This window comes from Syngnathus scovelli, chromosome 4 (assembly GCF_024217435.2).
Source record: "Syngnathus scovelli strain Florida chromosome 4, RoL_Ssco_1.2, whole genome shotgun sequence".
Taxonomy (NCBI): domain Eukaryota; kingdom Metazoa; phylum Chordata; class Actinopteri; order Syngnathiformes; family Syngnathidae; genus Syngnathus; species Syngnathus scovelli.
This window is the reverse complement of record NC_090850.1, coordinates 1539070-1566862: the sequence shown is the minus strand read 5'-3', so window position 1 is coordinate 1566862 and position 27793 is coordinate 1539070. Positions and strand designations below refer to the sequence as shown.

Sequence of the window (27793 nt, the reverse complement as noted above, 5' to 3'; positions counted from 1 at the left end):
CGCGGCGTTGTTGACAAAGGACGAGGAATTTCATCAATGGACTATAATTTGGAGTGACACAGACGGTTTGATAATATTATTGCTTATATAACATTTATTTGATATATAATTTATATGTCGTTATATGGGCCTGTGGAATATTTTGAAGTACAAGCACCGTCAGCGGCGCGCACCCGGCCGGCATTGTTGACATAAAGGACGATCAATGGATTTGATGAATTGGAGTGACACAGATGGTTTTATAAACGTGTTATTTGTGTAATAGTTATTTGAATAACTCTGAATGTTACGTCAGGCACCTTATACTCCGGAGCGACTTACATATGTTTTTTTTTTACGTTATTGTGCATTTTATGGCTAATGCGACGTATATTCCGAAGGGACTTTTAGTCCGAAAAATACGGTATAATATAAATAACAAATTTATCGAACCATCTGTGTCACTCCAAATCATAAAATCTCCTGACTCCGGAAGTCAGTGAATGTAACTCATTGTCAGCGAGGCTCCAATTATTCCACAGCCATAGTGCGCCCTCATGCGGCTTAAAGTGAAAATAACCCGTGAAGTGATCAACTATACTAGAGAGTCAGTAATGTGTTAATGATCAAGTAAAAATTTGTGAATAATTACGCATATAATTCGCTCCTGAGTATAAATTGCCCCCCCCCCACCCCACCCAAACTATGAAAAAAAACGCGACTTATAGACCGAAAAGTATGGTATTACGAAGTGGCCATGTTAATACTGTGTCACGTCTCGTCCCCAACTGCTCCACTATGTGTCTGTTGTCTTGGTTTCTGTCTGTGGCTCGCCCCTCCCCTCCTGTGTGCCCATGATCAGTGTGATTATTCCCACCTGCCTCTCGTTACCTGTCATGTATATAAGTCCTGTCTGCCCCTCACTTCCTGTTGGGTCGTTGGTTGCTGACGTGTTGGTTGCTGTCGTGTTGGTTGCTGTCGTGTTGGTTGCTGTCGTTCGGGGTTGTCGTACTGTCTTGATGCCGTCATGTCCTGCTGTCTTCTTGTTTCACGTCCCGGTCAGTCAGTCAAGTTATTGTTTGTTAAGTCATGTCAGTTTGCCTTTTGAGTTGCTTCAATAAACCCTGGTCCAAGCTGCACTTGGTCGTCCTGCTCCGTGCTACACCCGACCGTGACATACTGTTGATGTTATGAACCTGTAGATGTGACACAAACTATTACTTTCTGAAAAATATTGTAAATGATGAGCAAAATTTTGAGTTTTAATAATAACAGACAACTTTGCATTATAATATATAATATATACTATATATGTATAATAATTGTATATACTTATAACTCCTGTTTAAAATGTTCATGAGGCAAAAATAATTTTAAACTCTTGTAAATTTAAGATATTTCATACATTTTGTTCAATGTTATCTGACTCTTCAAATATGAATGAAAGGCAGAATTTGTGTTTTTAGAGTTGTTCACATCTGCCTAAGTGGCTTATATTTGGTTATTTTGTCCTTTAAAAAATAAAGACAATTGGGACAATGAAATTTGTTTCATAAGAGTGTGTATTTGCATGAAATTTCTGTAGTTAAAAAATGTCTGAAAAAACTATTGGACCCCGGGCCCCTTCACTTTATCAAATCTGGCCCTCCTTGCAAAACGTTTGGACACCCCTGGTTTACAAGTATGATCATTCCAAATCCGCAAAATATTAGAACTTCTTGCTATAAGGCAGCGTAAGACCCAGTGTCAGTGCAACTAAGACATGTCTTACATCTAGTGGTGACAAGTGACGTTGCAACTTAAAACTACAACTGCCAACTGCACAATCACAGTTTGGCACCCATGCATTTGCATTGTCACAAATCTTTGTTTTTTGATATTTTGGATTTTGCTATAATACTGAATGTTTATCATCATCTTTTGAAACTTTTTTTGTAAAAAAAAAAAAAAAAAAAAATGTTCGGTTGGGAATCCATCCATCCATCACAGTCAACCACATTAATGCTAAACAATTAAACACTCAGTATGTTGTAATCACTTACAGCCGTGGTCCCCAACCAATGGGCAGCGGACTGGTACCGGGCCGCCAAGCCGCACAGGAAAAAAAAAAATATATATATATAGTATATATTTTTTATCGATGATCAATTAATTCAGGTCAAGACGCTCGTCCCGGTCACGTGACATGTTTCCCCAGTCGAGCCCGCAAAGCTAGCAAAAATGAGCAAGAAACAGATGTTTGGAAAGCTTCTTCGGAAAAGCAAAAAAGCCCACTGAGGAGACGGAAGAAGAGGCTACGACTTCCAAGAAAAGGAAAGCTGCATTTAAAAGAAATTTTTTGGAGTCCTACTTAAAATATGGATTTATTGCCACACGTGACGCTGATGCGCCAAGCCCACTCTGCATAATATGCGGCGATAGGCTAGCTGACAAGGCAATGAAGCCTTCACTACTGCTTCGGCACATGGATACCAAGCATCCTGCATTTAAAGACAAACCTTAACCACTTCGGGTGTCATTGTCTCCGATTACGCCAAGATGGGACCGGCTCGTTTCTGAGAAACAAACTCAGTACTCCGACTAATTCAACGTAATGGTGTGTTTTATTTTTATGTCGTTTATACTTGTTTTTATGCCAGTCGTATCATTTTATTTCATCGTATTTATCTATTTATTATAAATGTATTATTTATTTATCTTAATGTATTATTCATTTATATAAAGGCCGGTCTGCGAAAACATTTCTGACACGTAACCGGTCCGTGGCGCAAAAAAGGTTGGGGACCACTGACTTACAGCACTACAGAGCTGAGTTCAGCAACCTGAAATGAATGAATATTTATTTATTTTTCTCTGTGTTTTGATTAATTGAGGAATTCTGTTCGTGCTTTATTTCATTATTGTAGTAGTTGGGCTTCTCTGAGACCAATGAAAACAACGATTTAGTTGGACGTTGTGAAGGGGTGTGTTGGAATACTTCCTGGAACTGGATTTGGGGGAGAAGGTTATCAGTAACTGATAAGAACCGCTTTTAAAAGGCTAGCTAGGAAATCGAGTGCTTTATACTATCAAACAAGAATAATAGCAAAAACGGAATAGGCCCAGGGGTCTTTAAGAATCATGCTTCTGGTACATACATTTACTATATTAGTTGTTAATGTATTTGCTGTGGTAGCATTTGTTTCTATACCACTTTCAAACCTGGAATCCCGCTCACACAATGGCTGGAGTGAGACAGTTCGCTTTCGGCACCTCTATGCTGCCAGGGCAGGAGTACATCTTATGATTCATGAAGATGGACAGATTCTCGGTTCTGCAGATCAAACTCCGTACAGTAAGTAATGGAATAATATGTACATAACTTGACAGTGCAAAATGCAGTGTTTGCCAATAATATTGCTATTTGTGCTGTATTCATCAAATGTGAATAAAAGGCCTGATGGAGATGCGCCCTGTGGATCCAGGCTGTATTGTCATCAGAGGCATTGAAACAGCACAGTTTCTTTGCATGGATATTGATGGAAGGTTGTACTCATCAGTAAGTAATCATGTGTGTTTTAAAATGCTTCTAGATGAAATCATAAACTTCCGAAATTGTATCACATGCAAGGTACATACAGCACTTTGGACAAATATTTTTAATTTATCCTCGGAACACAATCAATGGTATAATTTAGATGACATTCCAATTTTGTTTTGAGTGTTGTTTATTACAGTTTGATTCATGCAGGCGATGTGGGTTAAGTTTTTTTCCGAATCACTTTATGGGGTATTTATTTACTTTTTATCTTCTCTTTTTATTGATTAACATTCAAGACAAAACCAAGGTAAAACATTCTGGAACTGAGTAAAAATTACAAATGTCCAGCCACAATATTTCATATTATATTACAGTATTACGAGTGTCAAAACCAAAAAAGAAAAATACAGTTTTTAGATGTTATGCAAAGTACTTCAGCCTCATTAGATGTTGTGTACTTAATCAAAATGGAGAAAGTGAGTCGCAAATCTGCCTCACAATTGTAATCCTACCTTTGGCTTTTGCATGTATCCTGCATGTTTGCAGGTTCTGCCCCTGCTTGCTTTTTTCAGGGAGTCTGTCTTGCGAGAATGCCTAAACTGTCTATATGTTTGAATGTGAATGGTCGTCTGTCTATATTTACACTACAATCGACTGCTGTCAAGTACAGGTTGTACCGCACCTCTCACTCAAAGTAAGTCAGCTAAGATAAATCCCAGCTAAACCATAAGCCGAATGAGAACAAGTGGTACAGAAAATAGATGGAAGTTAAAGGGGTCCATGTAAACAAGTACTGGAATTCAAGTATTTTGGGCTATCTACTTTTAAGACAGACAATCAAACGGCAGATGATATTTATCCCGCATTCTATGGAATGTTTATTGAAGACGGTACATTTTTCTTAGGTGTGAATGTGAGCGTGAATGGTTGTTTGTTTATATATGCCTTGTGATAAACCAGTCTCAGGTGCAGTCTCACTTGGAGTCAGCTGCATCTTTACATTGATAATCTGGTACACTAAGCAGCATTGCTCCAAAAATGTTAACATTTAGATAATCAAACATTCAATGTGATCAAAAAGTACTGGTTGGGATTTACAAATTGGGATTGCAGAGAACAAATGTTCTGTGAGTGACTGATGTTCACCATTTACCGTTTGATGCATCTCGCAAAAGTGTCAACTTCTGTATTCAGACAACACAAAATGTCTACTCATTAATTTCAAAAAGGCATTTGGTTCATCAACCTTTGTCCAGTTTGGTAAAGGATAGGATATGTTTACAGAGCAAAAAACATGAATGAAAAGTGCCAGCTAAAACAACCTTGGCCTCTGAATAGATAGCTGCAGCCAAGATAAACAGATGTCGAAGAACTGAAAGAACAGCACTATTTAAATGACTATTTATTACTGATTCTTTGTCTTTGTTCTTTGTATCTGTGTTTTGTTCATCTTTGTCCATTGACATTTGTCATTTATTGTACTGTATTGTTGCACACACTTGACACAAACACATATAAATACAAACACTGCCACAGAAACAACAATTTGCACAAAACAAGAACCCCTAAAAGTTACATATTATGCAGCTCAAACTGGTAACCTGGAATGTTTGTGGGATTTGCTCCCAGACAAAAAAAAATTGAAGGTCCTGAACTATATCGATAAACTGCAGGCTCATGTTTCTCACTTACAAGACACTCATCTTTCACAGTCAAAGAAGGATAGTTTAAAAACAAATGAATTTACTCATTCCTTTTCTTCATCTTATAATTCAAGGCAAAGACATGTATGCATCCTGATTAATAAAAAGGTACAGTTAGTTCTTAATACAACGATTTCAGACCCCGAAGGACGTTATATAATCATAAATGTTTTAATTGACCACAAACCAATTAAAATCGGCAACGTTTATGGCCCAAACTCTGATGACCCCCTTGTTTTTAAGAATTTTTGCTTCCATTTCGAATCTCACTAACTGCTCATAGGAGGGGACTTTAATACAGTAATCAACCCGTCATTGAATAAATCAAGAATCACCAGAAAAATAATACACCCGTTCATGAGTGATTTTGGTCTTGGCGATGGTTGGAGGCAACAACACCTCATCACCAGAGAATATACATTTTACTCACCTTTCCATCAGTCTTACTTTTTTGGTCAGTAATTAAATAATACCAAATATCGTAGACACATAAAACCGCCCAATAACCATTAGTGACCACTTCCCACCTAACACTTATGTATATGGACGCTTCCTATCCTACACAAGCCACCCACTAGATGGCGCTTCAACACATCCCTTTTAAAAGATCCGGAATTCGATAGTTATATGAAAAAAACAGTGGACATCCTTCCTAGAAATAAATGACTCTGCAGAGTCATCAGCATCATTAGTTTGGGAATCAGAAAAGGCATTAGTAAGAGGTAAAATTATTTCATTTTCTACCCATAAACACAAGAAGGAAAAAGAAACAAGATCATTTAGAGAAAAATAAATAAAGAAATGGAAATAATCTATGCCAACAACACATCAGAAGCCACTCTTAAATAATTTAGACAATATAAACCCCAACTAAACCAAATTATGAACAAAAGAAACCAATTCCTAATCTGTAGACTCAGACAGGAGAACTTCCATCATGGCAACAATTCTGGTAAATATCTGGCAAATCAAATTAAAAGAAATAAAGAGAAATCAACTATTGTCACCAGTAAGGACTCAACAGGGAAGTCAACTAATGTAACAAAAGAAATATATAACATTTTCCTAAATTATTACAGCAAACTGTACTCCTCGGACATAGATCCTAATAAAGAAAACATAATGCAATTCTTAAATAATCATCTCCCTGGTCTTAACAAAGAACAAATTGTTCGCCAATAATCGAAAAAGAACAACATTCAGCTCTCCAAAAAATGCCCAAGAATAAAGCACCTGGTACAGATGGCTTTCCTGTTGAGTTCTATAAACACTACTGGCCCACACTGTCTCCATTATTCGTGCAAGTAATAACAGAAATAAAATAAACATCAAAGTTTCCACTACATATGAATACAGACCTGATTTCACTTCTTCCTAAACCTAATAAAGATCCAACCCTTTTGTCAAGTTATCACCCAATTTCACTCATCAATGCCGATGTAAAAAGCTTAAGCAATATTAGCATAAAGACTAGAAAAAATAATACTCCATATAATACATCGAGACCAGACAGGATTCATCAAAGACATTCATCTAGCAACACCCGCCGTCTGTTTAATCATATCCACCTAACATCACTACAAAAAGAAAAAAAAGACACAATCATACGGACCTCAGATGCTGAAAAAGCTTATGATAGGGTTAATTGGAAATTTCTCTTCACCACACTACGTAAATTTGCCTTTGGGGAGGCATTTATCAACTCTAATATTCTGTACACTTCACCTTCGGCCACAATCACAGTACTTCATACTGCACAGGGGAACAAGGATGTCTCCTCTCCCCCTTCTTATTCACCATTTTCACTGTACCCCTAGCAGCAGCCATACGTCAGAACGCAATGCGTATAATGCCCAGGTTAGAACATAAAATCTACCTTTATGCAGATGATATTCTACTTTTCCTCCAAGAACCACAATCCTCATTGCAAGAAACAATTAAAATGATAGAAACACTTTCCAAGATTACAGATCACACAATAAACTGGAACAAACTGGAACAAATCCTCCATTATGCCATTACATTATACTATTTGGGTCAGCCTAAACATCACCAATCTCCACTCGGCATTGAAATTCCCACCAGGCTGTCAGTGTTGATACCTCTGAACTTTATACCATTACAAAAAATGTAGAAGATGATTTACACCACTGGCTTAATATAGCACTATCTCTAATAGGCAGAATCGCTGGACCCAATTTTGTAAAAAGACATTCTCCATGACCAACCAATCTGCAATTAATACAATACAATATTCTACACAAACTACATTACAGTGGTGAGAGGCTAGCTAAAATGGGATTCACAAATGCAAACTGTACACACTGCACTCAACATTGCACAGATTCATACATTCACACCACCTGGCAGTGCACCCCAATCAAACAATTTTGGGAAGAGGTCATGCAGGCACTATCCTGCTTGCTGAGCTGCCACATCCCAACATCTCCATCTCTCTGCCTGCTAGGGAACCTATTAGTAGTTGACAACAAAACATTAAACTCCAACTCTTCTTGTTGCTCGAGACATCGGCAAGAAAACTATCCTCATTAACTGGAAAACTTAGAACAACATTAACATAAACCTACTTCGAGACTACATTACTTTGGAACATACAGCACCCTCCTATGATTAAATGTCCGGACCTGAATCCACAAAACCAAACTTATCTGATCTCCTGTTGCTTTAAGTTTTAATATCACTCCATTTCTTCCCCGAGTTTTCTCTTTTTCTTTTCTTGAGAGCCAATAATGCCCATTACTCTTAACTGCCCCATCAGTCCAAAACTACTGCATATACCTTTTTGACTAGTACTTTGACTATTTATCACAATTATGTTTATGATATGTTTATGGCAAATGATAACAATCTATTATGATTATGGTTTAATTATTCTTTTGTACTCTTCTTTCTCCAATTATTATTATTATTTATTATTATTACCATTCATCATTCAATATTAGTATTATTATTTACTATGTTTCTCTGGCGTCTTTAATGTACCTCATCATAATTTGTCATTTGCTCATACAGCTTTTTGTTTTCTCTTGGATTATCTGTACAGTCAAACCTCGGTTTTCAAACGTCCCTGTCACGTCTGATCCCCAGTTTTGCTAAGTGTCTAGGTTGCCATAGTTTCTGTTCGCGTCGCCCCTCCCCTCCTGTGTCACCTCAATCAATGCAATCGCGGTCACCTGCCTCGTGTTTCGTGTTTTGTATTTAAGTCCTGTCTGCCCCTTACTCCCGGTCGGATCATTGTGTTGTTGTTGTCGTACTGTCTTGCTGTCGTCATGTCCTGCTGTCTTTTTGTTTCACGTCCCGGTCAGTCAGTCAAGTTATTGTTTGTTAAGTCATGTCAGTTTGCCTTTTGAGTTCCCTTCAATAAACCTTGGTCCGAACTGCATATGGTCGCCCTGCTCCACCCAATCCATGACAATCCCGGTTCTCGAACAAATCGGAATTCTAACAAAAAATTCGAGATTTCTTTGCTTCGGTTGTCGAAGAAAATTCGGAGGTCGAACCTCGCGAGATGAGCCGAAAGGACCCGAGAAAACCCGACCGCGCGGCCCGGATGCCGACTGACTCCGTTCGTTATTGTATTTTCGTTACTTTGAGGATTGTATTAACCCCTAATATGCCTCCAAATAAAGCAAGTGGGAGCAGTAAAGCCATCCTAAAACACAAAGACGCTCTTAAAGCAATGCGACAGTGAGCGCCGGGTGCGCTGCGGCTGCGCGATCGGACAAAATTAAGCTCTCTGCGCACTGAGGTCCACTTAAATTTTGGAAAGTACATACGGACTTTAAAAATATTTTCTAAATTTCAGCGACGGCTCTGTCACAATAATGCGACCAGCGCGGTGCGGTCGGCGGCGCACTACGGTTGCGCGTTCGGCGGTGCGCTGCAGTTGCGCGATCGGACAAAAATGAGCAAATGAACCAATGCTTATAAAAGACGTTTTGTTGGTCTTGGAACGAATTAAAATTTTTTCCATTATTTGTAATGGGGAAAAATAGATTCGGAATTCGACCGATTCACTTCTCGAACCGCCTTCTGGAACGGATTGTGGCCGAAAACCGAGGTTTGACTGTATATATATCACGAGTACAGTGATCCATCGCTACTTCGCGTTTCATTTATCGCGGCTTCACTACATTGCAGATTTTTTTTCCAAATTAAAAAAACATTTAAAAGTCAAAATAAAACTTCTAAATTGAGGAAATGTGTCTAACCTGTAGGACAATGTAGTATTGCTCCAAATGTTCGTTTACATTCCTTTAGAAGTTCGTTTTCGCGTATTAGCAGGATCGCGAATTAGCATCTTTCCGCTAACTCGTTTGCCTGCCCAGTACTCCTTGTTGGTGATCGTACTTCGCGGATTTCACTTATCGCGGGTGATTTTTGAAACCAATTATCCGCGATAAACGAGGGTTTACTGTATTTCTTTTTATGATTTAGTCTGCTTGTGTGATATACCATAATGTATATACCGTATTTTCCGCACTATAAGGCACACCGGTTTATCAGGTGCACCTTCAATGAATGGCCCATTTTAAAACTTTGTCCAGATATAAGGCGCATAGGATTATAAAGCGCATATTATAGCCGCTACAGTACAGACTGAAGGTTACGTTATGCATCAATTAGATGGAGCTGCGCTAAAGGGAAATCTCAACAAAACAGATAGATAGATCAGTAAACTTTTAATAGATTACAAACCAGCATAGGGAATGTCAACAAAACAGTCAGATAGCTCAGTAAACTTTATTAATAGATTACAAACCAGCGTAGTTTAAGGTATAACATGTAGTGCAATATTCATATCACATAGTGGAGGGGAACATTTCCTCGATTCAATAAACACGTAAAAAACAGTCAGAAACTGTTACGGTAAATCAAATGTTAATGCAATCACAATATAGTAACACTCGAAATAGTGAAAACAATAACAATATATCAATAACTCAACGTTGCTCAAACGTTAATGCAATCACAATATAGTAACACTCGAAATAGTGAAAACAATAACAATATATCAATAACTCAACATTGCTCAAACGTTAATACCACACAACACACAAAATAAAAATATAAAGCTTACTTTAATAAGTTAGTCCTCATCCACGAATCCCTGGAATTCTTCTTCTTCAGTGTCCGAATTAAACAGTTGGGCGGATACGGCATCCAACATGCCCGGCTCCGTCTCTTCGAAGTCGTCATTGATCGAGTCAGTGTTGCTGCTGCTGTCTAGCAGTTCAGTGACAATTCCTGCCTTCCTGAAAGCTCGGACAACAGTTGAGACAGATATATCAGCCCATGCATTTATGATCCACTGGCAGATAGTGGCGTATGTCGTCCGGCGCTGTCTCCGTCTTGGTGAACATGTGTTCGCCTTCTGTCATCCACCGTTCCCACGCACTTCACATCCGAGCTTTGAATGCCCTGTTGACACTGATATCTAGCTGCTGGAGTTCTTTTGTCAATCCACCCGGAATGATGGCGAGTGTTGAATTAGTATGTACCACTAAAAAACCCACTTGTTTTTTGACACCATTGGTGATATGGGCGCGCATGGAGTCAAAGATCAGCAGGGACGGAGCTGTGTGAAAAAAGCCACCTGGTCTCTTCATAGATTTCTCTCAACCACTCGCTCATCTTTTCTCCATCCATCCATCCATCCATCCATCCATCCATCCATCCATCCATCCATCCATCCATCCATCCATCCATCCATCCATCCATCCATCCATCCATCCATCCATCCATCCATCCATCCATCCATCCATCCATCCATCCATCCATCCATCCATCCATCCATCCATCCATCCATCCATCCATCCATCCCTTTGAGTTGGCTTTGATGACGTCGCCGGCTGGAAAGTTTTCTTTTAGCATGGTCTTCCTCTTGAAAAAAACAATGGGGGGACGTTTCTCCCATTAGCCTGCCAAGTGAGAACTACCGTGAAGGCTGATTTCTCATTCCCTGTGGTGCGAACATTTACCGTACGTGCTCCTGTTTTATTAACAGTGCAGTTCACAGGAATATCAAAGATGAGTGGATCTTCGTCCATGTTGATGATGTGCTCTGGCCGGATTTTTTTTTTCAGTAATCTTGTTGTTACAATATGTGCGAAAAGTGGCCAGCTGTTCTTGGTAGTCTTTTGGCAGTTGCTGTGAAACAGTAGTTCGTGTGCGGATGGAGAGATTACGTCTTTTCATAAAGCGAAAGTACTAAGAAGGACCGCCGTTAAAGTCATTAATGTCAAGTTCGTTTGCTAGCGCTATTGCCTTAATTCGAATAGTGGTTGTACTGACACTTCTACTTGCTGCTCTCTGTTCAACAACCCACTGTTCGACTTTGTCCTCCAAATTTGTCCATCGTGCTTTGTTCCCTCGGAAACTCTTTTTAGTCTTCTTGACTTGGCGTAGCTCATCTTGTTGCTTCCTCCATTTCCGCACCATTAACTCATCCATCCATCCATCCATCCATTTTCTGAACCGCTTAGTCCCCACGGGGGTCGCGGGCGTGCTGGAGCCTATCCCAGCCGTCATCGGGCAGTAGGCGGGGGACACCCTGAACCGGTTGCCAGCCAATCGCAGGGCACACAGAGACAAACAACCATTCGCACTCGCACTCACACCTAGGGACAATTTGGAGTGATCAATCGGCCTACCAAGCATGTTTTTTTGGGATGTGGGAGGAAACCGGAGTGCCCGGAGAAAACCCACGCGGGCTCGGGGAGAACATGCAAACTCCGCATGGGCCGGAGGTGGAATCGAACCCGCACCCTCCTAACTGTGAGGCGGACGTGAGGCGGACGTGCTACCCAGTGCGCCACCGAGCCGCCGCACCATTAACTCGTTAATGTCAAATTCTCTCGCTGCTGCTCTATTCCTGTGTTCTTCCGCGTGACTGATCGCCTTGAGTTTAAACTCTGCGTCGTAGGCATGTCTCTTAGTAGGAGCCATTTTTGGGTCTTTACATAAAAAAACAAATGGAAATGAAATATATATACCGGTAGTATATCCCAGCATGTACCGCACGCTTCTTCTTCTACGGAAGAAAATGAAGTCGGCGGCTGCTTGCCGTAGTTGCGAGACCTGTAGTGCAGGGGTGTCCAAACTTTAGGGGCTGACCATTTGCACCGACATTCCTCGAACCATTACCATTGTGAATGAACTTAAATACTTAAATATGTAACTATATCCTTCACTATATCCTTTGCCGAAAGGTTGATATTGCAAATGTGAATCTGTTGTCAATTGCACTACCAGAAAAGTTAAAGATTGAAATAATAACAAATTAACAATTTTATGATAGTTGAATGAATTTTTTTGTTAGATGTATTAAGTTTGTTTTATTATTGTTATTGTTGTATGAATAAGAAGGGTGATATTGGTGTTTGTGACTGCAGTAAATAGGCCAGGTTGCATCATGTCAGATTTTTAATCCAAATCAAATCATTCTCCATTTAATCTTTTTTATTTCAACTTCAGACGCAACAAATTACTTTATAATCACAAAATAATGATCCATAGTCTTTTTGCTGTTTGCTATCACAGTGAGTGGGCGGCGCGGACGCGTAGTAGTGTGTAGAGTTAGTACGAAGTAGACAGCTCTCACGAGTTTTTTTTTTTTTTGCCTTTCCCTGTGCAGCGTCACTTGCAGGGTCTCTGATTTTAGCGTCGCCTTAGTCCTTGGTGTGTGGACATTTGAATGAGGAAGTGTCTGTGTCACTGAGTATCTTACAAACGGACACTTGTGTGCGCTTGAACTGGGAAGGGACGGAGGAGACATGCTCACAAACAATCATGAGCGCTGGCTCATGTGCGCGTTCCCGTGAGGATGAGTTTCATTTCTGTGGCTCGCTCTGGGGTGCGCAGGTCTCCCCGACAGTGCCAGTGGGCCACTTATGATTGATTTTATGACACAATGCTTCGGGCCAGTTTAAATTTAGACGCAGGCCGCATTTGGCCCGCGGGCCGGACTTTTGACACACCTGCTGTAGTGGCTCAATATTGGTCCATATATAAGGCGCACCAGATTATAAGGCTTTTGAGAAAATTGGAGGTTTTTAGGTGTGCCTTATAGTGCGGAAAATACGGTAGTATTATTTAGTGGTAATGAAAACAATAATTATACAATGCTATAGTATAGAAAAGGGAAAAAGATGAGTTAAACTAAAATTAGCAAATCCAGGAGGACCAGCCCATTCCGTCTCTATACTCCATGCCACTGTGTTTTTAAATGCAGCACATGAGAATAGGCATATACAGTAATCCCTCGTTTATTGCGAATAATTGGTTCCAAGACCATCCGCGATATGTGAAAAACCGCGAAGCAGTGTCACCCTCTCATTTTTAACGTACATAATTTTTTTGTGTATCAAGAAATTGTAAGGATTGGACAGTACAGCCATGTGCAGAGCGACCAGACTTTATTGTGAAAGGGAAGCGGATCAATGGAGTCTTGGAGCGGTGGACGGGAGAGGCTGTATTCGCTGAGCGTGGGTGGCTGGATGACAGGACTCTTCTTTTCTTTCTCTTCTCTTCTTTCTTTTTCTCTCTGCTCTGATGCGGACAAGGACACGACAAGACAAGCTGACTATTGGAGTTGCGCTGGTCATGCTAATATAGATTTCCTGATGAGACAGCGCCAGATGCCGGTGATCATGGTGATAGGGGGGCGTGGCCAAGCGGCCACCGGCACCCACACGTTACAGAAATGTATATTAAACTATATAAGTGCATATGTTATCATTAGAACATTAATAGTTCAAACATGTAAATACTATATTAAGAGTATAAATGACATACAAAAATGTCTAAATTAGCATATTTCTCCAGCTCTTCCACAACTTTGATCAACACTGGTTTGGTATTATCTGGGGATGACTATAAAGATTCTACAATTTGTCGTCCAAGTGCTTTGTAGTTTTCCTTGGTTTTTCAGTTGGCGGGCTCTCCAAGCATTGGTTGCATTTTGTTTTTTAGATTTTCATTGATGTAGACCACATGTCTCAAACTCAAGGCCCGGGGGCCAGATACGGCCCGCCACATCATTTTATGTGGCCCGCGAAGACAAATTGTGCATCAAATTCATATGTCAATATTGAAATTACTAAATGTTTTCACTTTTAAAAAATAGATCTATTGCTGGCAATTTTTATTACCATTCATATTTTTAAAATATGTTAACATTTTTTCTTAGTTTCTTTTGAAAACTAGTTATTCATCTAGTCATTCACTAGTTTGTTGAGTACCATACACTATATATAATTTGAGACATTCAGACATTTATTTGGGTTGGCAATTTCAATGGCCCTTCGAAGGAAACCATGACTATGACGCGGCCCCCGACAAAAATAAGTTTGACACCCTTGATGTAGACATTTCAGCCTCTCAAATTCTTTCCCTGTTTCAGCAAAGAAACTTTGTGCTAGATACTTATAAATCTCAGTAGTACCAGATGATTTTCACTCACCCTACTGCCAGTTGCCCCTCTTGGGAAGAAGTGAACAGAAATCTACATTTGCCTTGTCCAGCGCTATGTTTTGTTGTTGTAAGGAAATCCACCACTTGCTGTTCCATGGATCGATTGTCTACCTCGTCTCCACCATCGGTCCTATTGTCTAGGGGAGATCTTGAGCTTAGAGATGATCACATCATTCATTTTATATTGTTGGTCGATGTCTTCCACTCTGTTGGTGAGAATTTTCATCAGCTGGTCCTTCTTGGCATTCTCAATTTTGAGAAATGCAATTTCTTCCATCTTGGTTTCTAATCTATTAAATGGAGTCTTCATTTCCATCATACTCTTCTTAATGTTTTTAATCTCCCTTCCAGTCTCTTGAAGCGTGTTCAGAGTTTTCTGCTGATTTTTTTTCCAGAGTTCTCTAATGATTTATGATTTCTTTCAAAGCATCGGACATTCTCTGATCGTTTTTTGGTCCCATCGCTCAAAAATAAAATATAAAAAATATCTTTCTTCTGCTCCTCCCATGTAAAAGTAAAGCTATTTTATGTTAAGTAATTTGTATTTTGCATGTCTGTGTGTCTGTATGCCGCTATGTCTCACTTGACATAACCTTGAGAACAAAAAAATGCGTCCTACCCTCACGGCTGCCTGAACTGAACTTATGACTATGTCTAGGATATACCATTCTTACTAGTATCATTAAAAAATATAAATAATGTATGTATTATACATTATACTCTTATTGCTATTGTTATCATTACCGAGAACGACATCATATTGTAAAGTGTACTGTCCCTCCCCATGCTTTCTTCTCTTCCTCTCTTCATTGTCATTTATTCTGCTATTGTTGAAGGTTATTATTTGTTTAATTTATTTTTATATATTTGTGTACTTACTTATCTTTTACCTTATGCTTGCAATAAAACTCCAACACCACACCACACAGTCGTATCACCCCCCCCAACGCTTACCCCTTCTGTCCCCTGACCTGTTTTTTCTTTTGTCTGTGTTTTTGTATGTAAGCATGCACGCATGTATGTATGTATGTATGTATGTATGTATGTATGTATGTATGTATGTATGTATGTATGTATGTATATATGTATGTAAGTATGTAAGTATGTATGTATGTATGTACGTATGTACTGTATTGGCCCGAATATAGAATGACCCCCTCTTTTTCAAGACTCAAGTTTGAAAAAATACTTTTTGAATACCAAATTTAATTTTTATATAGAAAATAATTACATCTGAAACAAATGATTATAACAATACATTCGAGAGAAAAAGCATGTTATTTTGCCTCATTCAAATCATGCAAAAACTGTCTATCATCTTAATATCTCAACATTTAAATATGCAAACTAAAGTGCGATTATTGGCAAAAAAGTATCAGGCACTGTGGCTCACATGGGCATATAGGCAAACTGGCAAAGAGGTATAGGCACATGTTTGGTCGTAAGGATGTGAGAGCAGGTGTGTGTAGTGTACATGGGTGAGTCTTTGGGTGTGTGAATGTGATTCTTCTGTGTGTGATTATTGTATGAAGCGTGTAAAGGGTGTGTGGGGTGTGTGTGTGTGGGTTTGTGTGTGTGTGTGTGTGTGTTGTGTGGTTCTGCAACAGACAGAAATACAGCACGTAAGTCAACGCTCAACTTCTGACGTCACACAACACTAGTAGATGGCACACATTACGTAACTAACTGCGTGTAACGGTTCCGCTATACTAGATAACCATAAATGAAATAGTCTCGGCAACACACCAGACATAAGTCATCGATACAACAACATACATTTGCTGGTGACCGTTAGTCGCCGTACTGCTGCTTAACGGCTACTCGTATGATGCGAGGCAAACTTAAAGGAGTGCGCAGAAGCTATCAATCAAACGGCGCACACACGAAACAAACCGCGATCAGACAAACGGCACAACTGTAGACAGTAGTAACAATGAAATGTACTATATACTCAGTTCGTGTCAAAGACGCACACGATCACAGCAACATACTCAGTCGATACCAGCAACCTTTAACTTACCGCTGCGCACAAGTGAATGGGTATAATGTCTAGACCCCGAATGTAAGACGACCCCCACTTTTTCAGTCTTATTTCAATGCAAAAAACACCGTCTTTTATTCGGGCCAATACGGTGTGTACAGTATCTCACAAAAGTGAGTACACCCCTCTCATTTCTGCAATATTTTAATTATATCTTGTCATGTGACAACACTGAAGAAATTACACTTTGATCCAATGTTAAGTAGTCACTGTAGAGATTGGATAGCAAAGTAAATTTATTGTTACTTCAAAGTAACTCAAAATATAACAATGAATGTGTAAAATGCTGGCAATAAAAGTAAGTACAGCTCAACTGAAAATGTCAAAATTGGACCCAAATGTCAATATTTTGTGTGGCCGCCGTTATTTTCCAGCACCGCCGTAACCCTTTTAGGCATGGAGTTCACCAGAGCTTCACAGGTCGCCGCTGGAATCCTCTTCCACTCTTCCATGATGACATCACGGAGCTGGTGGATGTTGGAGACCTTGCGCTCCTCCACCTTCCGTTTGAGCATGCCCCACAGATGTTTAGGTCTGGGGACATGCTTGGCCAGTCCATCACCTTCACCCTCAGCTTCTATAGGAAGCCAGTGGTCATCTTGGAGGTGTGTTTGGGGTCATTATCGTGTTGGACTACTGCTCTGCGGCCCAGTTTACGGAGGGAGGGGACCATGCTCTGCTTCAGTATTCCACAGTACATGTTGGCATTCATTGTTCCCTCAATGAACTGTAGCTCCCCAGTGCCAGCAGCACTCATACAGCCCCAGACCATGACACTCCCGCCACCATGCTTGACTGTAGGCAAGACACACTTGTCTTTGTACTCTTCACCTGGTTGCCGCCACACACTCTGGACACCATCTGAACCAAATATGTTTATCTTGGTCTTATCAGACCACAAGACATGGTTCCAGTAACCCATATCCATATCCTGAAGACAAGTAGACTCAGATGGAAGAGTGGAAGAGAATTCCAGCGGCGACCTGGTTGCCGCCACACATGCTGGACAGCATCTGAACTAAATGTGTTTATCTTGGTCTCATCAGACCACAGGACACGGTTCCAATAACCCATATCCTTAGTCTGCTTGTCTTCAGCAAACCTTTTGTGAGCTTTCTTGTCCATGTTTTTTAGAAGAGGCTTTTTTCTGGGACGATAGCCATGCAGACCAATTGAATGCAGTGTGCGGCGTATGGTCTGAGCACTGACAGACTGACCCCCCACCCCTTCAACCTCTACAGCAATGCTGGCAGCACTCATACGCCTGTTTTCCAAAGCCAACCTCTGAATATGACGCTGAGCGCGCGCACTCAACTTCTTTTGTCGACCATGGCGAGGTCTGTTTTGAATGGAACTTGTCCTCTTAAACCGCTGTATGGTCTTAGCCACCGTACTACAGCTCAGTTTCAGGGTGTTGGCAATCTTCTTATAGCCTAGGCCGTCTTTCTTTCGATCCTCGGAGAGTTCTTTGCCATGAGGTGCCACGTTGAACTTCCTGTGACCAGTATGAGAGTGAAAATACCTAATTTAATACACCTAATCCCCAATCACACCTAACACCTCAGTACACTAAATAGTTGCATCACACAGGGAGGAAAAATGCCTAATTGGTCCCAATTTTGGCTTAATTTTGAGATTTTCAGTTGGGGTGTACTCACTTTTGTTGCGAGCATTTTACACATTCATTGTTGTATTTTGAGTTACTTTGAAGTAACAATAAATTTACTTTGCTATCCAAGCTCTACAGCACAGGTGTCAAACTCAAGGCCCGGGGGCCAGATACACATCATTTTATGTGGCCCGCAAAGACAAATTGTGCATAAAATTCGTGTGTCATTACTAGAATTGCAAATTGTATTCACTTTTAATAATACCTTTTTTTAAAAGTATTTGACCAGTTTTTACTCGTCTGATTTGAAAACGAGTTATTTGTCAGTTTGTTTTGTAGCTTTTACTGTATATAATATGAGGTGCTCATACATTTATTTGGGTTGACAGTCATAATGGCCCTCCGAAAGAAGCTATGACTACAATGCGGCCCGCGAAAAAAATGAGTTTGATACCCCTGCTCTACAGTGACTACTTAACATTGGATCAAATTGTCATTTCTTCAGTGTTGTCCCATGACAAGCTATAATTAAAACATTGCAGAAATGAGACGGGTCTACTAACTTTTGTGAGATACCCTATGTACGTATGTACGTACGTACGTACGTACGTACAGTGTGTACAGTGTGTACAGTATGTACGTATGTACATATGTACGTACTGTACGTACGTACGTACGTACGTACGTATGTATATTTAATCAAAAGGCCTCATTTGTCTAAAGATTGGAAAATTTGGAATAGTGTATTTGTAATTCTGCAAACAACCCATCTGATGCTACAAAATGACAAAACAGACTATTGTTGAGTTGATGTTCAGTCCTCATTTGCTGCCAGCTCAGTGGACTCGTGGTAGAGTGTCCGCCCTGAGACTGGAAGGTTGTGGGTAGGTCGGCCCGGTCATACCAAAGACTATAAAAATGGGACCCATTTCCTCCCTGCTTGGCACTCAGCATGAAGGGATGGAAATAGGGGGTTAGATCACCAAATGATTCCCGAGCGTGGCACCGCTGCTGCTCACTGCTCCCCTCTCCCCCAGGGGATGGATCAAAATCACACGGGGATGGGTTAAATGCAGAGGACAAATTTCACCACACCCAGATGTGTGTGTGACGATCATTGTAACTTTAACTTTTTTAAATCTCCTTTTTTTGTTTATTAAATAGCATACTGACTTTTGTGTTGTCCTCAAACAATTATACTTGTCAAATGATTTGTGATATTTTTTCGCTGTAAAACAATTTTTATTATTCTGTCTACCGTATTTGCCGGTGTACAGGTCGACTCGGTGTATAAGTCGACCCCCTAAAATTCGACGGAAATTTATGATTTTATGATATATCCTTTGTATAAGTCGAGCTCAATTGTTGCATTATATTAAACTTCAAAATTCAATATGCGAAATTTATTGACGAAATGTGTTCAAATTCCGGGAGGCCGTGCGCATGCGGCTGTTTATAAGCACAGCGGAGGAGATCGCGGCCGGCGAGCTCGCGTACGCCGCCCGGCACCAACGGGAGGCCGGAAATAGCTCCAAGCCGAGCGGATCGGCACTTTATAAGCACCGCTGAGGAGATCGCGGCGCCTCATTCGACTTCCAGCGGCCGGCGAGCTCACGCACCGCCCGGCACATCCGGGAGGCCGTGCGCACGCGCCAAGTGGCCGAAAATAGCCCCCGCCGAGCGGATCGGCTGTTTATAAGCACCGCGGAGGAGATCGCGGCGCCTCATTGGACTTCCAGCGGCCGGCGAGCTCGCGCACCCGCCCGGCACATCCGGGAGGCCGTGCGCACGCGCCAAGTGGCCGAAAATAGCCCCCGCCGAGCGGATCGGCTGTTTATAAGCACCGCGGAGGAGATCGCGGCGCCTCATTGGACTTCCAGCGGCCGGCGAGCTCGCGCACCCGCCCGGCACATCCGGGAGGCCGTGCGCACGCGCCAAGTGGCCGAAAATAGCCCCCGCCGAGCGGATCGGCTGTTTATAAGCACCGCGGAGGAGATCGCGGCGCCTCATTGGACTTCCAGCAGCCGGCGAGCTCGCGCACCCGCCCGGCACATCCGGGAGGCCGTGCGCACGCGCCAAGTGGCCGAAAATAGCCCCCGCCGAGCGGATCGGCTGTTTATAAGCACCGCGGAGGAGATCGCGGCGCCTCATTGGACTTCCAGCGGCCGGCGAGCTCGCGCACCCGCCCGGCACATCCGGGAGGCCGTGCGCACGCGCCAAGTGGCCGAAAATAGCCCCCGCCGAGCGGATCGGCTGTTTATAAGCACCGCGGAGGAGATCGCGGCGCCTCATTGGACTTCCAGCGGCCGGCGAGCTCGCGCACCCGCCCGGCACATCCGGGAGGCCGTGCGCACGCGCCAAGTGGCCGAAAATAGCCCCCGCCGAGCGGATCGGCTGTTTATAAGCACCGCGGAGGAGATCGCGGCGCCTCATTCTTCCAGCGGGCCGCGCACTCGCGCACGCCGCCCGGTTCAAATTTTCTAAGTGCAACGCACAATGAGATGCATGAGAAACGGCCTTGGTTACCATCACATTTGAAGCGATGAATACGAAGTTAAATTTTATGACTCGGTGTATAAGTCGAGGTCGATTTTTTTCGGTCGATTTTGGATCGAAAAAGGTCGACCGATACACCGGCAAATACGGTATTTTGTGCAGATGGATCCAGTATTGCATGATGTCACAATGAGAATTGGTAGTATGGTTTTTTTTGGGCTAAAAGTCCTCTGGATCCTCTGAGATTCTCACTTATAATACATTAACAAATCCTTGTGAGGTGATGCATGCCATTGATTTGCTTTTTTGTGATGACATTTGTCAGTCTATTACGTTAATTGGTACTTTAAGACAAATGAAGCTCATAAAAATCTGAAGGTAGCTAAAGGTTTTGACCTTGCATTGCTAATATGAAGTACAAGATCTCAATACATTTGACGAGAAGTAATTAATTTATGCGCCTGTCACTTCTTGATTACATTATTTGAAAAACATTGTTGTGGTCAAGGAAGACAAAATCAGAAAAAGCAATCCTGGAGTCTACTTAAATCTGTTTATGGCCGTTTACGTGCATCTGTGGATGTTTTTAAAAAGCAACTTGAGACGTAGTTTTTTGAGTAAACATTCTAGCTTGTATTTGATTGTCTTAATGTATATGTTTTTTTAGAATCATCTATTATTTTTGTCATGTGAAGCACTAAACTTGGTCTGTAAAAAGTGCTATATGAATAAAGTTTACTTATTACTTACGTTACAGCACATCTACAGCAGAGATGACTGCACTTTCAAGGAGCAAATCATGCCAGATGGATACAGCATCTACATCTCTGTCAGACATGGAGTACTTCTTAGCTTGGGGAATCATCGGCGGCGTCTTCAAGGCAGAGACAGTGGTGTTCCATCTTTGGCTCAGTTTCTGCCGCGAATCAGTACTATTGTTCAGGCATCAACTCCAACACTGCAGTCCTTTTATCACCCAAGTCAGGATGCATCACAAACAGCTAAATCACTTGACACGGTCGAATCATTTGGTATTCTTGCACGGATCATTCATAGCCCGAGCTTTCATAAACGTTGAGAAGGCAGCCGAGACGGCAATAAACAAAGATGACCTGTTCAATGCCTGGGATACCCAGGCTTGTCCATCGGGAGTGGTAGCTATGATATTCAGCTCATAGTCAGATCAGTGAGGTTCAATCTGACCACAGAGAATCTAACAGATGGGGAATTGAATGTGCATCTCTGTAATCTGTCAAAAAACACACGTATCACTGGGAAAACATTAGCGTTCATCCCAAAATGTGTGGATTTAAAATGCTAAAGAAATGAAGTCAGGAAAACCCGTTAGTACAGTGGAGCTTCGGTTTTCGAACGTCGCGGTTCCCGAACAAATCGGTATTCGAACAAAAAATTTGAGATTTTTTTGCTTCGGATAGAGGATGAAATTCGGTTGTCGAACCCCACGAGATGAGCCGAGAGGACCCGCATGCCAACTGACTCCGTTCGTTATTACATTCTCGTTACTCTAATCATGCCTCCAAAGGAAGCAAGTGGGAGCAGTAAAGCCATCCTAAAACACAAAGACGCTCCTAAAGCAATGCGACAGTGAGCGCCCGGCGAGCTGTGGTTGCGCGATCGGACCAAATTAAGCTCCCTGCGCACTGAGGTCCACTTAAATTTTGGAAAGTACATCAGGACTTTAAAAATATTTTCTAAATTTCAGCGACGGCTCTGTCACAATAATGCAACCAGCGCGGTGCAGTTGCGCGGTCGGCGGTGCGCTGCAGTTGCGCGATCGGACAAAACTGCGCAAATGAAAAAATGCTTAAAAAAAAATTTTTTTTTGCTTGGAACAGATTACATTTTTTTCATTATTTGTAGTGGGAAAACATGATTCGGGATTCGAATGATTCACTTCTCGAACAGCCTTCTGGAACAGATTGTGGTCGAAAACCGTGGCTCCACTGTACTTAATATGGATAAATACTGCAAATAAGTCTGACTTGGCCGGAGCGCGTAGGGGTGTGTCATTCTGAAAAAGATGCGCTACCTGAACTACTTTTGTAGATAAGAATGCGGATAGCATCCTGTTATTAAAACTATTCTGCGATAAGCGAAAGATGAGGACAATGGTCTGTTGCCAGCTGAGTTGAAAAAACATTCCTTGACAGATTATTTCCACCTGCTGTCTGTCCCATTTGCTCAACTTGGAGTTAAACTCTAAAGATTGTGTTCGCTTCATTTTTTTTTTTAATCACTGTAGTAACAACAGCAAATGCAACAGCATTTCATCAAACTAATCAAATATTTGCTCGAGATCAGTGATTCCCAACTACTGTACAGTGAAACATTGGTGTGTCATAAAAAGAGATAAACAAAACCCAAAAGTCAAACTCCACTTTGGTGAAATTCACTCATTGTGGATAATGGAACATGTCACCCGTGAGGCAACAATGTATACACCGCAAAATTTGGTTAAACCACAAATTGACGTGCGTTACTCCCTGACATAAGTATTTTGGCCTAGTTTACTGTCGGTTCCCCTCCATTTCTTTTTTTAATGCTCTGAAATTTTTCAAACTTTTTATAAAATATAAGAATAAACATAAAATACATAGAGCGCGAGAGAGAGAGAGAGAGAGAGAGAGAGAGAGAGAGAGAGAGAGAGAGAGAGAGAGAGAGAGAGAGAGAGAGAGAGAGAGAGAGAGATTATTGAAATAACGTACGTATTATACATTATACTCTTATTGCTATTGTTATCATTACAGAGGACACCATATTGTAAACTTTCTATTGTACTTTCTTCTCTCCCTCTCTTCATTGTCATTTATGCTGCTATTGTTGAAGGTTATTATGTGTTTAATTTATTTTTATGTTTATGTACTTATCTTTTACCTTATGCTTGCAATAAAACTCCAGCACACGCTTACACTACATCCACACAACACACTCATATCATGGCGGCTTATTCGGAATGGTGAGGTGGAAACGGAGTGTGTAGGATAAGGAGAGACAGAAAGGAAAGGCTCCATTGACTAAAAAGAGTGACATTTTATTGTGAAAATGGGTGGAGAGGCAAATGACGAGGGTGCTACAGAGGTGATGACAGGCTAGTAAAGAAAAAATATAAACGCTCGACATGTTTTAACAATGACAAAACAATAACACAATGTTAAAACAGAATAAATACACTATGTGGCTCAGACCATACCAGGGGTGGGCAAACTTTTTGACTTGTGGGCCGAATTGGGTTCTAAATTTTGACCGGGGGGCCGAACCAGGAGCAGTTGGATGTAGTGTTTGTGTGAAGTAATATAAACGACCTGTAAAAGTCATTGCATAAAAGATTTGGGCCTTTAGTAGGTAGTAACGCATGGATATTCAAAAAAAGTTTTTTGAAAACAAATGCATTTATTAACAACATTAAAAAAAAAACCATCCCTAAAAAACTGCTATCAGTGATTCTCATAAAATATGACACTGTTATTATGAATAACAGTCTCCATCACTTCAGTGCCTGCAGGTCAGATTAATGAAAGATGTATGTTTATCTTATGAGATCACATCAAACGGCAAACATTCTGACCAAATATATAATCTTGAAGAATCGGTGAAAGCATACATCCAAATAAAGTAATCACAACGGCAACACGGTGAGGGGTATCTCAAAATCAGAGCAGAGTTTTAACTCACAAACACCTGGTAACAGAGGTGAGGAAACGGGAAACACTTCCTTAAAGTAAGCCTTAAGAACTTTACAGGTTAAGATTAGTCACAAACAGGTGGTGCATCAATGTCCTTGAGCATCCTGCATTGTTTGAAAATGAGAATGGTCGCTAGTTTCAATCCCTGGTATTTGTACAGATCATATTCAAAATGCATTTTTTTACAACAAACTTGAAAGCCTCCCCTTCATTTTCAGTGGGAACAGTGTTGTTGGTCTCCATTTTTTTGCTAGTGTGTCATAGTCTGGAGTAAAATTTGTTGTGGCAATTCTTAGGAGAGATCCGAGGTGTTGGTCCGTTTACCTATATGTGACGGGTTGATGTTGATGTTCATGTGGCTGAACGTCACGTCGCGTACGTCGAGCCAAATTGGCCACTCTTTTTAAACACTCGGCACTCAGTGTCCACCTTGCTTTTCCTTGGGCGACTCATTTTAATGGAAGGATTCCAGGGCAGGGGAAGGTTTGTGCGTGCGTGGCTTTAGCGTAAAACTGTATCCGAAAGCTCGGCGCGCAAATTACAAGATTGCTGTCGTCACAGCCCACGCTCTAAATTCGGCCCTGAGACAAATAGAGCGCGAGTGCGCCATTTCCGTACTACTGAGTACGTACACGCACTTGTGAGTGTGCACCGAGCTTTCTGACACGGCTTCCGGTAGTAAATGCGCAGGCGAGTGGTTCCCCATCTACTGGGGAAACGCAGTCATTGCAGGCAAAATGACCGAAAAAAAAAAAAAAAAAGTTTAATAATACAATTTATTTAGGGTTGGCGGGCCGGATTAAACGGTCCCGTGGGCCGGATGTCGCCCGCGGGCCGTAGTTTGCCCATACCTGGACCATACCCAGGTAATCCATTTTAAGATAGATGCTCCCTGTGCCCAGTGAAAATTCTCCTCAAATATGAAGGTAAAACCACATTAGATGATCACGCCAAGTCTAAAAAACATCAAAATCGAACCCAGCCAAGAGCAGCAAGCAGTAGAGGCACAGGCAAGCACAAGCAAAGCACACGCCACTCTCTAAGGACATTACATTGCCCCATTTGGTTATTCTTATGGACTGTGAATAATTACGTTACTTGTTTTTATTCCACATAAGCAAACAGAACATAATTGTTTATTCCACCTCCCCCCCAATACTGCCCCCGGGTGACCACAACAAAAAACTGTTGAAAATGAACCAAAATAATAAAGGTCTATTACTAAATAATGCAATTAACTAAACAAATAACTAGTAAGTGTCATTTTTACTAATTAGAGCTAAACAATTGCAGCGTCAAAAGGTGACTTTTATCTTGGGTTGGATGTGCGAAGGGCGCCATTGTTTACAAACAAAAAGGTCAATTCAATAGTCAAAATTTACAGGATTTTTGTCAGACCCAGGTGGCAACCCTAAATACTGGTGACATATACAGATAATCCAAGAGAAAACAAAGAGCTGTATGAATAAATGACATAAATTATTATGAGATTCAGAGAATCATAGTAAATAATACAAATATTGAATTGAATATCAATAAATAATAACAATAACTGGAAAAAGAAGAGTAGACAAGAATAATAACAATCATAATCATGATAAATTGTTATTATTTCCATAAACCTATCATGAACATAATCGTGATTGATAAGTAGTCAAAGTAGTAGTCAAAAAAGTATATGCAATGGTTTTGGTTTCTAGTTATTTAAACCTTACGAATTAACAAACTTGCTCAAATTCTGGACCAAACAGGAGTTCCTTCCACAAAGCTTGTTAGGGTTGATAGATTAGTTTGTTCCTATGATTATGTTGGAATGTAACCTGTAATAACTGAACTTGTCCTGTCTTAACAAAGTAGTAAAACAAAGTGCTAAGATCCCTTGAACTGATTGACCAGCTGCAGAGAAAGAAATCAAAGTTCTGTTTACACAACATCGTAAAACACCCCCTGCTCTGATTTGACCAGAGGCCAGGGGTTCACCAAACCTGTCCACTCTCACCCCCACCCTGCTTGTTCTCAATAAATATGCTCTTGCAAGGGACCAAAGGCAGACTTTGTTCGAACATCGCTGTATGGACAGTGATGAACAATTTCTCCACTCGCAAGTGCTTAAAGGGCATACTGTCTCCCGTGTGGTTCTTGCAAATAAATTAGAGTTAGCACCACTCTAACATGTTGGTGCTGTGACCCGGATTCCAACTTACCCAGTGCTGACCGACGGAGGACGACGTGCTGCACACCGTCGACGGGCGAGCGTCCATTTGCCGGACCTGGTAAAGAAAGACCTGGGAAGGAAATTCTTCGCTGGGCCAGCATCTTAGGTCTGCTTTCGTCTGACAGCGGCAGATTGACGGGATCCAGCAGTGCAACGAACCAGGGGACAAGTAAGTAAAAGCCCTAAAGTTATGCGTAAAAAGTAAAAGTGCACAAGATACGTCCTAGCTATGAGATACGGCTTTGGTTTGTCCGAGCCATGAGATATGGCTTTGGTTTGTTCAGGCTATTGTCATGCGGTCGCGTTTATTTTTCCGGGTTTCTGTCTCGTCGATGTCGTAATTTTACTTCCGGTTTTATTTTGTCGTTCCTTCCGGTTCAGTTTGTGTTTCCTTCCTCGGTGTTGGTTGTCTTGTCTTCCCTAATCCCGATTGTGTGCACCTGCGTAATCGATACTAATTGTCATCACCTGTGTCCCCGCCCTTTTGTGTGTATTTAGTCTGTGTCTTCCCCTTGTCTTGTGCCAGTGTGTCTTGCCTCGTCCCGACCACCAGCGATCCCTTGATGCCTGAACTCTCTGAAAGAACCCTCCTTTTTGTCTCGCCACCGAGCGACGCTTTTGTTTGTGCCTTGGTCTCCATCGCCTTTTTGTCTCGCCCCAGTGCGACTCCTTTAGTTGGTACCTTTTGCTACGCGTTTTCCCTCGTAAGAGGCGTTTTGATTTGTACTTTTAGCCTTTTGACTCGCCTCAGTGCGACACCTTTTGTTTGTACTTTTTGCCACGTGTTTTCCCTCGCAAGAGGCGATTTGATTTGTACTTTCGCTCTGTGTGCTTGCTGGAATAAATCCAAGATAGAAACGACTCTGCATCCGAGTCCTTCGCCTTGTTCCCGGCCTGACAGTACACACTGGCCCGACATGGACTCGGCAGAGTCGGAGCACCTGTGCGCCGCAGTGCGCTCCCATGCCTCACTGCTCGCCCAGCACCAGAGGGAAGTGGGCGACTTGGGAGAAGAGATCCGAGGACTCGCT

At 41.5% G+C, this 27793-nt stretch overlaps 1 protein-coding gene across 5 annotated transcripts in view; it reads left to right on the top strand.

The window, feature by feature from the left end:
• Positions 1 to 2584: 2584 nt before the first annotated feature.
• fgf19 (fibroblast growth factor 19) overlaps positions 2585 to 27793 on the top strand; it is a 36302-nt gene continuing 11093 nt past the window's right edge. For 4 of the 5 annotated variants that reach the window (XM_049717530.2, XM_049717528.2, XM_049717526.2 and 1 more), the window contains exons 1-3: positions 2585 to 3313; positions 3414 to 3517; positions 21601 to 26931. In XM_049717530.2, the coding sequence (XP_049573487.1) occupies positions 3100 to 3313; positions 3414 to 3517; positions 21601 to 21921 (639 nt within the window). In that variant the 5' untranslated portion in view covers positions 2585 to 3099 and the 3' untranslated portion in view covers positions 21922 to 26931. The remainder of the gene's footprint in view (positions 3314 to 3413; positions 3518 to 21600; positions 26932 to 27793) is intronic. The other variant, XM_068650550.1, reaches the window with a different exon arrangement.